General features: G+C 45.4%; 1 protein-coding gene across 1 annotated transcript in view; it reads right to left on the minus strand.

Annotated features, from left to right (window-relative positions):
- Positions 1-2,133: 2,133 nt before the first annotated feature.
- The window catches only part of LOC148506451 (uncharacterized), a 52,896-nt gene continuing 39,311 nt past the window's right edge, over positions 2,134-15,718 (minus strand). The window contains exon 8 of the mRNA XM_088446741.1: positions 2,134-3,146. Coding sequence (XP_088302867.1) covers positions 2,462-3,146 — 685 coding nt within the window. The 3' untranslated portion in view covers positions 2,134-2,461. The remainder of the gene's footprint in view (positions 3,147-15,718) is intronic.

Consider the following 15,718-nt stretch of genomic DNA (forward strand, 5'->3'; position numbering starts at 1 on the left):
ACATATGGACTATCTTAGCAGTCTCTTGGATATTATAACCTAGAAGGTTTTGTAACATCGTATTCGTTTTCTTTTTAAATGTTATGAACCCTACGATGAAATCCTGAGATTGCTACGCTGAGATAGTACAGCCTCATCTACAATTTGGGACTATGCTCATATTTGGAAACTTCTGAGCGCTTGTGAGGTTTTTCTTCTGCATTATTTATGTTCATTGTGAAGTGGTGATTCATTTTGTTAAGCTCCTCTGATGTGTAGCACTTTTTCAAGTGTTCATTAGCAAGCCATTCTGGGTGCTGCAATGGTTCATTGCCACCTGACGTATGGGCGCCGGAGTGGTTCTCTAACCATCTTAGTCAGCTGTTCTCGCACCAAAACAGTGCTCTGACCATCTTATCCGGCTTTTTTTAATACCTTTCTGGCGCTGGAACATCTTAGCCAGCCATTCTAGGTGCCAGAATAGTTCACTGGTCACCTTGGCCGCTGTTCAGGAACCGGATTGGTGCTCTGACCACCTTTACTAGCTGTTCTGGCACAGTGCTAGCCAGATGGTTCTGCACTGTATCAATGCTCTGACAACCTTGGCCATCCATTCTGGCACTGGAACCGTGCTCTAACCACCTTAGCCAGTCATCTGGCACCAGAGCAGTGGTCTGATTACCTCTTCTGTCTGTGCCCAATTTGCCTCCTCCTCTTCTGTCTGTTCCCCATATGCCCCTCCTTTTTTGTTGTCCCATTCCTGGAATGGTGCTCTGATCATTTTAGCCAGCTGGTTTCCCAGTGTACTGACCACTTTAGCTAGCCATTCTGTCTTCTGTCTGTATCGAACCTGCCCAATTTCACTGATACATTTTTCCCACACTGAGACCACTGAAATGGGTTCTCTCCCGTGTGAATGAGCTAATGTTTTTGAAGATTATGTTTCTGTGAAAAATGTTCCCACACAAGGAAATGGCTTCTCTACTGTGTGAGTTCTCAGATGTCTATTGAGATGTCTTATCTACTCTGTGAGTTTTCTGGTAGTTAATAAGGCCATGTTTATCTGAAAAACATTCCTCAAACTCATAACCTGAAAACTCATTCTTACACGTTTCAGTTCTCTGATGAATATTGTGATTTACATTATGGGTAGAACCATTACCATGTTCAGGACGGAAACATTTATCTCTTCTCTGACCTATACAAATGTAACAATACAGTATAGGAGTTTTCAGACAGTAAAAAAGTCAACAGTGTCTAGATAGACACCAGATGTTAGACAGTCAATAGGTCGGCAGGGACAAAAGGTCAACAGACTAAAGGTCGACATGTAAGAAGTTCAACAGGTACAAATGGTCGACACAAAAATGGTGAAAACTTTTTTTTCTAACCTTAATCATCACCCTAACCCTCTGGTAAGTCTAACCCTCCCTCCAGTAAGTGCCTAATCCTATGTCGGCCTTTTGTATCTGTCGACCTTCTTACATGTCATAATTTAGTGTGTCGATTTTGTCCCTGTCAACCTATTGACAGTCTAACATCTGGTGTCTATTCTAGACATTTTCAACCTTTTTACTGTCTGTCTACTGTATAGTCTGGAACCGTTATCAGGGGAACGTTCCTCATGATTAGAGGCATCAGATGATGTTTGCACTGTGAACTCCTGGATGAATATTTTGTGTGTTTTCTCCTGGAGAATCTCGTTTGATGTCATGTTGTGTTACACACTCTGGAGAGAACAAGAGATGTCCCTCTGATGTACTCCTGCAGTTACGTCCATCTGCTAGGAATAAAACAACTGCTTGGAAACATGAATAACTTATTGTTAAACTAATGGCTATATTGGAATACCCCCAAACAACATCCAATGATAAACATTCTAAATATTTCGAGGTACAATTTCTGACCTCACTGAACATGGTAAACCGGTATACATTTAGAATTTATTTTATTAACCTTTTTATTTAAGGTTTATTCAACATACAAAAGAGAGGTTACAAAACTATGAGAGGTTACAGGATAAAGTAAACATCATTATCTTTAATAGTTTGCATATTATAATACAGATAACACATTGCAAACTGGAAATAATCTGCAGAACTAGATCCGTTCTCAAATCAAGCAGCAGATTGAGAATCCAGAATCAGTCAGATAGTCATTTATTACAGGTAGGAAAGGAACGATATTCATATTGGCTGGTTGACCTTCATGCCCCGACAGCAGGAAGTGGGCCCCTACCTTTTTATTGCCTAGTGGGCCCTTCCTGTCACAGTCAAAGACTGCACAAAGGATAATGGTGTCCATGGGCATACAGATATAGCCAAGTGTCTGAGGACCAGGACAGAGGAGGAACATCTGTGTGTTTTATGTGCCTGGGACAGACCATGTGTTACCTGGTGTTTTGTAGTCTAGTTATGTATGACGTATACTAGTTATACTCTGACGTATACTGTAACAACCTTTTCTCACATTCAGAGCAAGATCATGAGTGACTCGTTTGATGTCTAACAAGTAATGAATTACGTGTAAAGCTTTTCTCACATTCTGAGCAGGAATACGGTCTCTCTCCCGTGTGAAGTCTCTGGTGTTTAACAAGATGTGAATTACGTGTAAAACATGTCCCACATTCAGAGCAGGGATATGGTCTCTCACCTGTGTGAGTTCTCTGATGTCTAACAAGTAATGAATTACATGTAAAGCTTTTTCCACATTCTGAGCAGGAAAACTGTCTCTTTTCCGAGTGACGTCTCTGGTGTCTAACAAGATGTGATTTACGTGTAAAACATGTCCCACATTCAGAGCAGGGATATGGTCTCTCACCTGTGTGAGCTCTCTGATGTCTAACAAGTTTTAAATTACTTGCACACCCTTTCCCACATTCTGAGCATGAATACGAATTTTTACCTGTATGACTTCTTTGATGTCTGACAAGATCTGATTTCTTTCTAAACCCTTTGCCACATTCCAAACATGAATATGGTCTCTCACTTGTATGAGTTCTCTGATGTACAACAAGATCTGAATTGCATGTATACCCTTTCCCACATTGTGAGCAAGAATATGGTCTCTCTCCTGTGTGACTTCTCTGATGTCTAACAAGTTGTGACTTTTGTTTAAGGCATTGCTCACATTTCGAGCAAGAATATGGCCTCTCACTTTTATGTATTCTGTGATTTACAAGAAATTCTGAATTAAGAGTAAAACACTTTCCACTTCCAGAGCAGGACGTAGTTGGAATGCAGTTGTTTTTAGTATGAGTAGATGTATACCGTTTATGATCTGTGGGTGTACAATAATGAGTGTATGTGAGGTCTCCTCCATCACATGAGACTGATTCCTCCTTAGTATGAGTAGATGTATACTGTGTATGATATGTGGGTGTATACCTGTCAGTGTGTGTGAGGTCTCCTCCATCACACGAGTCTGATTCCTCCTTAGTATGAGTAGATGGATCTTTAGAACGGTCTGTGGGTAAAAACATAGGAGGTTAGAGTCATAAAATGTAATTGTCTAATTCACTACGGAGCATTAATGCCTCATTCAATTGAGAAAAAACAGGAACAAATAACCCCCCAGGGAAGATATATGGCGGCAAGGCGGCACTTGGAGACAAATAAATTCAATACCCTGACCAGAGGGATTTTATTGTGAGTCAATGTTTCGGGGTCTTCCACCCCTTCCTCAGGACAACATAATGTTGTCCTGAGGAAGGGGTGGAAGACCCCTAAACGTTGACCCACAATACAATCTCTCCGGTGAGGGTATTGAATTTATATGTCTCCGAGTGCCGCCTTGATATATGGAGTATATAGGACCCGGAGATACTGCCACTCTCCGGGTCCTATATCTAATTAAGACAGTCAATTTTCAAGCCTCTAAAATTCATTTACTACTTGTATGGTTTGACTCATTATATACAGCTGGAGATTTGTGGCAAATGCCTCTACTAGTGGCTCCCGGAGCTCGGACAAAGGAACTTACCCAGTGATACCTGTTACTATTCTGAGGAGATCTGCTACTATTTTGTTATTCATTTTTCTGTGTTGAGTGTAGTAATATTTGATACTTTTTTAATATATTGTGAATGCTATGTGTCTATTCTGTTTTAGATAGCTTGTAATTTTACCTTAAATTTATTTTAGTATCTTTCCCACTCTATTGGTTTATATTACATTTATATTTTGATCTTTTATCTGTTTTGTTTGTTTCTCAATATACACATTTTTGAATTACCTGATTACATCAGACCGCATATATCATCTGTTTATTGATTTTGTTACTTAATATCTCTATCATCATTATCAACATTATTATTTTATTCATTATTGTTTGCTTATGAGGTCGAGGGTTTTTTATTGGATCAAGCGCAGACTTTCCTTTTCATATATATATATATCTATCAACACAGAATTTATGCATGGTCTTTGCTGCTACCCCAGTTTGACCCATCTTCCATATTCCATTTTCTGTACCCTCCATTAGATACTAAGCGCCGGGATTACCACTACGTTTGTTAATATATCTTAGTAAAGTGTATCTTATTAGCTATAACATCAGTTTTTGTCTTTTATTGGTACATATGTATCCAAATATATATATATATATATATATATATATATTTATTTAGAGATGAGGGTTGGAAAGAACATGCGCCTGATAGTGTAGTATTTTTAAAAAATGCACGTGCTCAAATAATAATAAATGTGCGTACCAAATAAAAAATTGTTTAAGGCTTATCTGTGATTCTTTACACGGATTCCATGTGATGGAGTGGACCCGGGATTTCAAGTAGCTGGAACCTTAATAGGAGGGGCTCAGATAATAAAAGATATGGTAAGAACTTACCCTTGTTATCTCTATTTCTACGAAGTCCATAGGGTTCCACAGGATACCTTGGGGTATAGGTGATGACGTCAGGCATTGGGCACCACAGAGTTAAAGTTTTTCATCCTCCCAGGATGCACTGGGGTCCCTCTCCTATACCCCGCCCACGAGCCTCAGGCACTCAGTTACGTCACAAGCCATAGGCCGGAGGAGGAGAAAAAGAGAGAGAAGAAAGTCTGGAACACACAAGAAATCACATTCTCACCAGAAGGAGACAGAAAAACCGGTGACCAGAGCAAAGCCCAACTGCAGTACAGGTGCGACAGGGCAGGGAGTCCTGTGGAACCCTATGGACTTCGTAGAAATAGAGATAACAAGGGTAAGTTCTTACCATATCTCTTATTTTCTACTGCAGGGTCCATAGGGTATCCACAGGATACCTTGGGGATGTCCCAAAGCAGTAACCTTTAAAGGTGGAGATGCTCCTGTGCTGAAAGGAGAATCCGCCGCCCGAAGGAAGCATCCTGAGAGGCGTAGGTATCAAATGCATAATACCCTATGGACAGATGGCCACGTGGCTGCCTTGCAAAGCTGAACTGCTGAGGTGCCACGTCGAGTCGTCCACGAAGGACCCACAGACCTAGTGGAATGAGCCCTAACAGAAGATGGAACAGGAAGGCCTTCATGAACATAAGCTTCAGAAATAGCCAGGCGAATCCATCCTGCCAACGTTTGCTTAATGGCAGGCCAACCCTTCTTCCGGAAGCCATAAAGGACAAACAAAGAGTCCGACTTCCTATAAGAAGCAGTGCGATCAACATTACTTTCTAAAGCCCGCACCACATCCAAGGTCTGGTGAATTAAAGGCCGGCACAATCATTTCATCGTTGATGTGGAAACTAGATACCACCTTCAGAAGAAACCCAGGACGAGTGCGAAGCCGTTTCTATGAAAAATGAGAAATGGAGGTCGACATGAGAGAGCCCCCAATTCTGAGACCTTTCTGGCCGAAGCAATGGCCAGAAGGAATACAGTCTTAAATGTAAGCCATTTCAAATCCACTTAGCCCAGTGGTTCAAATGGCGGTCCTTGAAGAGCCTTTAGGACTACAGCCAGATCCCAAGGCGCCACAGGTGGAACAAAGGAAGGCTGAATACGTAGCACACCTTGCATAAAGGTGCGGACATCAGGAAGCGTATCAATCCTACGATGGAACCATACTGACAGGGTAGACACCTGCACCTTCAGAGAAGCAAGGCGAAGACCGTGATCCAAACCTGCCTGAAGGAAAGCTAACACCCTGGATAACCGGAACACCTGAGGGGCATAGCCCCTAGGGCGACACCACTGAAAGAAAGTATGCCATACCCGATGGTAAATACTGGCAGATGAAGACTTCCGAGCTCGTAGGATGGTGTTAACTACAGAGCTGGAAAAACCTCCTGACCTCAAGAGGGCAGTCTCAATAGCCACGCCGTCAAAGACAGCCGACCCAGGTCCGGATGATGACAAGGACCCAGAGATAACAGGTCCGGACGTTGAGGCAACAGAATCGGAGTGTCTACTGAGAGACTCCGAAGATCTGAGTACCAGTGCCGTCTGGGCCACACTGGAGCTATTAGCAGGAGCGTGCCGCCTTCTTGCTTGAATTTGCGTATCACTCGAGGAAGAAGGGAGAACGGAGGGAAGAGGTATGCATACTGGAAGGTCCACCTGACCGACAGGGCGTCCACTAGAAAAGCCTTTGCATCTCTTGTTCTTGACCCGAACACCGGCAGTTTGTTGTTGTGTTGGGAGGCCATGAGATCTATTTCTGGAAGGCCCCACCTGTTCACCAGCAGCTGAAAACACCTCCTGGTGAAGATACCACTCTCCTGGATGCAAGTCTTGACGCCTGAGAAAGTCTGCTTCCCAGTTGAGGACTCCTGGTATGAACACTGCCGATATGGCAGGGAGATTGCCTTCCGCCCAAGCTAGAATGCGGAACACCTCTGTCAGAGCCGCCTGACTGAGAGTCCCTCCTTGGCGGTTTATGTAAGCCACCGTGGTGGTTTTGTCTGACTGTACCTGCATGGGTCTTTCGTGCAGGACCTGTCTTGCTTGCTGGAGAGCTCTGAATACTTCCCAAAGTTCCAATATGTTTATCGGAAGAGCAGATTCCGCTGGCGTCCACTTTCCCTGGAAGAAGTGCGGACCCGTCACTGCTCCCCAGCCTGGGAGACTGGCGTCCGTTGTCAGCATGACCCTGTCCGCAATCCAATAGGGGCGCCCCCTGTTCAGGTGAGCAGTCTGCAGCCACCAGGCCAGAGACAGACGTACCTCCGGGGAAAGCACCATTGTAACGCAGAAATCTTTTCCTCCGTCACAAAGATCCTCTGATGTTGGGAGTCCAACAGGGCTCCAAGATGGATCATCCTCTGTGAAGGAACCAGGGAGGACTTCTTCCAATTTATCAGCCAGCCGTGATTCTGCAACACAGAGACTGTCAGTTGCAGATGCCGCTGAAGTTTCTCTGGAGACTCTGCCAACAACAGAAGGTCGTCCAGATAGGGTAACAAGCGAACCCCCTGCATCCGCAGGTGAGCCGCCATAACTGCCATAACTTTGGTAAACACTCGAGGCGCTGTGGCCAGATCAAAAGGCAGTGCCTGAAACTGGAAGTGGTCGTTGACCACTGCAAACCTGAGGAAACGCTGGTGCGCTGAGACAATAGGGATATGCAGGTAAGCATCCTGAATATCTAGCGACACCATGAAATCCCCAGGTTCCATCGCCAAAATGATGGTGCGCAGGGTCTCCATCCTGAACCGAGGAACCCTCAAAAAATTGTTGAGGGAGTTGAGGATTGGTGGGTAGGACCCATTGGGTTTCCGTACCAGAAAAAGATTGGAGTAATACCCCAATCCCCTCTGAGACAAAGGAACCGGCGCTATGACCCCAGCTTGGATCATAGAGTGTAATACCTTCCGGAACTCCAGGGTCTTGTCCTGATTGGACTGAAGATCTGTGGTGAAAACTGTCTGGGAGGCCTCCGCCGGAAGGAGACGGCGTACCCGAGAGACTACTTCTCTTACCCAAGTGTCCGAGGTGGTCAGACGCCAACACTGGGCGAATTGAAGAAGTCGGCCTCCCACTTTGGGGTCCCCGTCAGGCTGAAGGCTTGTCTGACTTGGGAGCAGGACGTCTAGTACTCCAAGCCTGCTTCTTGGGCTTCGCAGATTTCTTGGCTCCTGCCTGTCTCAGAAAGGACTGTACCTTGGACTTACCCTGGGCTCTGTAAGGCCAAAACGATGAACCCGACCCTGATGGGACCGTAGCTGATGGCAGGCACGCAGACTGATGGCAGGCACGCTGCCAAAGTAGCCACAATTTTGTCCAGATCAGGACCAAAGAGTACTTGTCCATTAAAAGGCAAGCATTCCAAACCCTTCTTGGAATCTGCGTCCGCTTTCCAAGGTGCGGCGAGCAGACACTGCTGCCGAAGAGATTCTGGAAGTGAGGAGACCTATATCCAAAGCTGCCTCATTAATGTACGTGGCTGAATCCCTGAGATTACCCACCAACTCCACCTGGTCAGGTGACGAGTCCGTGTCCAGAAACGCCTCCAAGCTATCAACCCAGCGCTCCATAGCCCTGGCCACACAGCACACGGCCATAGCCGGCCTGGCCGTCCCCCCAGCAAGGGAATACATGGATATCAGACATATTTCAACCTTGCGATCCGTAGGATCTTTTAAGGAGGACATGGAGGGCATAGGTAATGTAGCACTCTTCACTAGACGTGCGACATGCGAATCCACTTGTGGAGGGGTTTCCCACTTGGAGATATAATTATCTGCAAAGGGGTACGCCACAGCCAAATGCTTTTGAGGCTGGTAACGCTTACCCAGAGTTTTCCACGCTTCCTCCAGATGATCCACTAGCTGACCAGATAGGGGAAATACAGTGGCGTCACCTTTGATATCCTTAAAGAAGGCATATTTTGATTTGGCCATGGGAGGATCATCATCCTCAATAACTAAGGACTGCACGTATAAGGCCCGGTATATAGACCTTAGACTTAGACTCCGTCTCCTTAGTACGGAAAGGCTTCTGGTCAGAAAGGTCAAAAATGTCACCGCCATCAGACAATACATCATCCTGATCATACTGCTCAGCCTGAGACTGCAAAGGTCACTTATGCGGCCGCAATGACGACTCCCCCTGTAAAACGTCCGACAGGTGTTGCACCGCAGTGGACAGGGAACTAACCCACGCAGGCTCTTGTGCGACCTGAGGGGGCAAAAGAGGGAGACTCTGGGGTACCACTAACTGTCTGGGGAACCCCTGTATAGGAGACGACACCATTGACTGCTGTGAAAAACCCATCTGGGGAAACGCAGGGGGCGTCGCTAACTGGCCAACCAGGGTTATAAGTGCCTTAGCAAAACAAGCCCAGGGAGGTTCCTGCACAGGCACAGAGACACCAATAGGGCGGGAGAGCAGAAAACATGCCTTACATAACCACGCAGAGTGCCCATCACCCTCCACCAACAGTGCATGACATATAGTACATTTTGGATGTAGGAGAAAATCACGTTCACTGTCAGACATGATGAATGACACGGAACTGTATGTGACACACCTCACAGACAATAAATATATAGTGAGGTAATAAACACCCTGCAACTCGGCACCGCAAGGGCTTTAGCAGAGAAGAACAGGGATAGGTAAAATGGCTGACAGTCAGAAATAAAGTACAGGCAGCAGCGCTAGCATGAAGTCACATACAATGCAGAATAAACCCTGCACTACAGTGCTGAGCTCAACTACACAGACAGAGTCTGGTAGGAAACAGCGCTCCATACTCTGACCTTGCACTGCGGAGGAGAGGTATGCAGGGGGGACCCGGACCACGATGCCAGCGTTCAGTCTGCCACACTTTGCAAAATAAGATGGCCGCTGAGGAGCAGAGAGGAGGCGGGTCCGTGGAAGGAGCGGCTGCACACATGGCTCAGACCCCTGTGGAGAGGCCGTGTGTCGAGGGGGAGGCGCCGGCTGCTGTGCAGGGAAGGCGCGCTCCCCTGGCCTGCAATTAACCCCAGGACGCCGGACGTGATTCTGGACACCGCCGCGGCCCGTTGTCCCAAGGGCTAAGTGGATGTGCAGGATAGTACCTGGCTCCACACTACGGCCAGTCCACAGGGAGCCCCCTGCCTGGGGACTAAGGACTGTGTATTCCAGCGGGGACCCACCGCGGGATCCCGCCGCTAACCTTGTCCCCCGTAAATCCGGCCACAGTCCAGGTAACCGGGGTCACCGCTAGCTGTGACCCCAGTTACCTACCAGGATCCCTGGATCGGTACCGGTGTTCTGGTACCAGCGGGGTGGAGGAGTGACAACATGGACGTCAATACTGACAGTCCATTATGTACACTCAGATGTGCAGCCACAGCTGCCCGACAACTTCGGGGGCCAATACAGCCCCCTCTGTTAGAGGTGCTCCGACTCCGAGCCGGGCACCGACGAAACTGAGTGCCTGACGCTTGGGGGCGGGGTATAGGAGAGGGACCCCAGTGCATCCTGGGAGGATGAAAAACTTTAACTCTGTGGTGCCCAATGCCTGACGTCATCACCTATACCCCAAGGTATCCTGTGGATACCCTATGGGCCCTGCAGTAGAAAGAGCCAGATGAGACACATACAGTCAGGTGCATAAATATTGGGACATTGACAGAATTTTCATATTTTGGCCTCTATTCACCACCACAATGGCTTTGAAATGAAACAAACAAGATGTGCTTTAACTGCAGACTTTCAGATTTAATTTGAGGGGAATTACATCCAAATCAGGTGAACGGTGTAGGAATTACAACGGTTTCTATATGTGCCTCCCACTTTTTAAGGGGCCAAAAGTAATGGGACAAACTAAACAATCCTAAATCTAACTTTCACTTTTTAATACTTTGTTGCAAATCCTTTGCAGGCAATTACAGCCTGAAGTCTGGAATGCATAGACATCACCAGACGCTGGGTTTCATCCCTGGTGATGCTCTGCCAGGCCTCTACTGCAAATGTCTTCAGTTCCTGCTTGTTCTTGGGGCATTTTCCCTTCAGTTTTGTCTTCATCAAGTGAAATGCATGCTCAATCGGATTCAGGTCAGGGGATTGACTTGGCCATTGCATAACATTCCACTTTTTAGCCTTAAAAAACTCTTTGGTTGCTTTTGAAGTATGCTTCAGGTCATTGTCCATCTGCACTGTGAAGCGCCGTCCAATGAGTTCTGAAGCATTTGACTGAATATGAGCATATAATATTGCCCGAAACACTTCAGAATTCATTCTGCTGCTTTTGTCAGCAGTCACATCATCAATACAAGGGAACCAGTTCCATTGGCAGCCATACATGCCCACACCATGACACTACCACCACCATGCTTCACTGATGAGGTGGTATGTTTTGGATCATGAGCAGTTCCTTTCCTTCTCCATACTCTTCTCCTCCCATCACTCTGGTACAAGTTGATCTTTGTCTCATCTGTCCATAGGATGTTGTTCCAGAACTGTAATGGCTTTTTTAGATGTTGTTTGGCAAACTCTAATCTGGTCTTCCTGTTGTTGAGGCTCACCAATGGTTTACATCTTGTGGTGAACCCTCTATATTCACTCTTGTGAAGTCTTCTCTTGATTGTTGACTTTGACACATATACACCTACCTCCTGGAGAGTGTTCTTGATTTGGCCAACTGTTGTGAAGGGGTTTTTCTTCACCAGGGAAATAATTTTTCTGTCATCCACCACAATTGTTTTCCGTGGTCTTCTGGGTATTTTGGTGTTGCTGAGCTCTCCGGTGCGTTCTTTCTTTTTTAGAAAGTTCCAAACAGTTGATTTGGCCACACCTAATGTTTTTGCTATCTCTCTGATGGGTTTGTTTTGATTATTCAGCCTAATGATGACTTGCTTCAGTGATAGTGACAGCTCTTTGGATCTCATATTGAGAGTCGACAGCAACTGATTCCAAATGCAAATGTCACACCTAGAATCAACTCCTGACCTTTTACCTGCTTAATTGATAATTAAATAACGAGGGAATAGCCCACATCTGTCCATGAAATAGCTTTTGAGTTGATAGTCCCATTACTTTTGGCCCCTTAAAAAGTGGGAGGCACATATAGAAACCGTTGTAATTCCTACACCGTTCACCTGATTTGGATGTAATTCCCCTCAAATTAAATCTGAAAGTCTGCAGTTAAAGCACATCTTGTTTGATTCATTTCAAAGCCATTGTGGTGGTGAATAGAGGCCAAAACATGAAAATTCTGTCAATGTCCCAATATTTATGCACCTGACTGTATATAGAGTAGTACTTTTTAAAAAGGATAATTTGCAAAAGTAAGAATCAAATGCGTACCAGAAAGATACTTGGATAATTGCACGTAGTAATGAGTGTCCTGGTTATTCCATTAATATCCCATATTGGCCCAGGTAGTTTGCATATAGGTGGGTTCTTTTGCTTCAAATAAGCAGAAAATAACCCTTTCTCAGCAACAATTTTCAAACAGGGGTTTATTGACACATAACACAAAGGGATAAGGAATACAAGGATTAAAAAAACATTTAAAAAGTGCTTACCTGCAAATGGTTGATAGCATGGAGAGAGACTGGTACAGAGGCCCCAACGCGTTTCGTCCTGTAGGACTTCCTCAGGGGTATTTATATATACACACACACACATACATATATTTGGATACATATATACATATGTACCAATAAAGACAATAACTGATGTTACAGCTAATAAGATATACTTTCCTAAGATATATTAACACCATGGGAATATTAAGGTAGTTATGGTTTAATAAAAGAATACATATTATGGAATGGGAAAATAATGTAAGATATTTTATTAATCTCTAGAAAGTTATTTCAAATGTCTCCTATGAAACTTATGAAGTTATGAATTAAAATGGCCACCGTCAAGGTCTCTTGGGGAAAATTGGACATAAGCCAAGTAAGGAAAGACACGTGTACAGTGATCTCGCTGAATGAAAAAAAATGTGGGTCCCAGGGACCCCTCACTGTACAAAATTGGGGTCCTACTCCACAGTTGCTGGGTCCCATAACAAATTATGCTTTTGAGCTCCCTAAATGCCATGAGACCACCCCATATGGCCTACACATACTGTACGCTATGGAAAGTCCGTCAAACACCCCATAATCTTTCCCATTATTGGGATCTCCCCCCAGCCCCCATGGCCATAACAGCACCCAAATCAATAAAACATATGAAATGAGCACAGGCTATGGGGCCTATGTATCAAGCTGTTTTTTTACATAAAATTATGCAGAAACTGCAGTTTTTGCATCATTTTATGTATTGTTCCTATGTACTAATAGCGCAATGCAAGACATCTCACAGAATCTCCGGCAAAGTGCAGATTAGCACTGTAGATCGCGGTACCCATTATTATAAATGGGGACTACGTTCTAACCTCTATGTACTAAACTCCAAAAAGTTGAGACTTTTTGGCGTTTACCCCCGGTAGTTTACACTATTTTCAGATGGTGTATCCTCATGTAAGCCTACGAAGGCTCCAGATGCAGGAGAGAGATCTTTCGATCTCTCTCTCGCAGCCCCCAGCCGGTCCCGAAAGCGAACGCTGTGCACAAGCGCAGTGTCATCTTCCCCCGGAGAAGTCTACAATATGCCGGGGATATAACTCGCAGGGTTACCGCAACCCGCTGTCCCTGCGAGTTCCCCTTTGTACATAGCGTGGATATTTTGATTAGAAATGAAAATATTCACAGCGATATGGATGGATAACAATCAAGGCTGGTCTGGGATTATTAGTACATAGACCCCTATAAGCCCTTCCAAATGAATATTAAAGGACACTATAATGTTTAGCCACCTATATACTTTTCTTTACATGTCCATTTTTTTTGTGTGAAAATCTCAACTTAAAAGGTGCAAATGATTATATGTAAGGGTGTTAGGGCTCTATTTACTACAATCCGCATTGGTAATGCAGATTGTAGTGTGATATTACCGACTGAATTCGCATTGTGAATTCAGGCAATATCACAGGGATTTACTACAAATCCCTTGCAGGGACAGAGCTTGCGATAAAGCTCTGTCCCTGCGAATCCCCCTCGGAGCCTTATCACGGTATTTTCGCAAAAAATACCGTGATTAAGTGCCCGCGCATGCGCCGACCGGTCGCCGCTGCTACCCCCCACCGGCGCTAAGCCTCGCCCCCCCGCGATCGCGGACCCCCCGCGACCCCCCTCCCTTAATATCACTTACCTGCATGCTCCAGGCCTCCGGTGATGGTCGCCATTCCTCCGGTCAGGTGATCTCCCATACTGCGCTGGGGCCCAATCACCTGATGACCGGGCCGCAGTGCACTGTGGGAGACCAGCTGACCGGAGGGGAGACATCACCGGAGCCCCGATCACTGGTCCCTGGAGTCAGGTAAGTGAATTTTGTTTTTACTATTTTTTTTTTTATTTTTTTTACTGTAATCAGCTTGCGGTCTGTTTAGACCACACAGCTGATTACTGGGACCGACTCCCGGATCTGCTCTTCCCGTTAGAGCAGAGTAGAAGGCCGGTAACCGGGGGAGACCCTGGATAACGCCACCTCCAGGTGGCGTTATTATCACAGGGCTTTGCCCGATATTTTTTCACATTTTATTTTTAGTAACTCTGATCGGATCACATTTCCCATTACAGTTATGGAAAATGCGATCTGGTTTACTATAAATAAGTGATACATAGGGCTTGGAGTAGAATTTTACGAATTCTACTCCAATTGCCCTGTAATAACTATAGGTGATACTAAAATAATGTGAAAAGGTTGTGAAAACACCCTTTTTCACTTTATTTTAGTAAAAATAATGTTAATAAATAGAGCCCTTAGTAACATGGTATTATTATTATTATAACACTCAGGTGATTAATACAAGATACACACATGAGGGACTGGATTTGTAGAGGGACCTTCTCTGCTGACTTTGTATACAGATTTTCAGTATTATGACAGCAATGAGATAGAAACAAGCTGAATAGCAGAAGACACATTAACATAAGACATCTGCATCAGGAATATGACAGCAGCTGACCCAGAACGCAGATGGTCAGCACCTTGGACACTGCTAACCTATCTACACAGAGACCGGAGCAGCAATATACAGAATTATTATCACAGCAACATAGAACAGGCTTCCGTCTGTGTTACCACAATATATACACAGACCACAACATGTTACATTACAAGCCCCTCTTAATGCCATGTGAGTGCAGGCTGTCATCCTCTAAATTTACACCCATGTCCCTTCTATTATGCTGATGCCAAGATAAAATAAGCCTTAACCAGTCTTAATAGACATAAATCCAATATTAAAACATTTAAATTGGATGAAAAAATTTAAAACCGCGCTTAACATACATCTTACCCAGTGTCTCTGGGAGAAGGGGGGCAGTTAGCTACCTAATGCAGGAGCATGTGAGGCCCCTTATGCTGGTTGTCCAGTCCGGAGTGCGGCCGATGGAAGCGGGGAGGTCGGAGAACCAGGCCCCTCCTACCATGTGACACCCGTGCGGGGAGAAGCCTTGAAGTCTCAGACGGTGACTGTATAGGGGTGTCAGTCTTGAAGCTGGAGCTGGGGCGGGGCGCAGTCTTTGGGCCAGGTGTGCCTCCGACCAGGCACAGTCTTCGGGCCGGTGGCCCGCCGGGTACAGTCTCCATGCCGGGGAGCTAGGCGCACGTCTCCTCACGCTGTGAGCTGCTGCGGGGGAATGGCACAAAATGGCTCCATTTTATAGTTTTACCTGCACCCGGAGACGTCAGTCGTGTAACAGGTGCGAGGGAATTGGGCCAGCAGCAGAGCGCGTACCCGGGGACCCACCCACTCTGAAAAAGTGAGTCCCCGGTC

This window comes from Taudactylus pleione, unplaced genomic scaffold, assembly GCF_031769625.1.
Source record: "Taudactylus pleione unplaced genomic scaffold, aTauple2 ptg000403l, whole genome shotgun sequence".
NCBI classification, from domain to species: domain Eukaryota; kingdom Metazoa; phylum Chordata; class Amphibia; order Anura; family Myobatrachidae; genus Taudactylus; species Taudactylus pleione.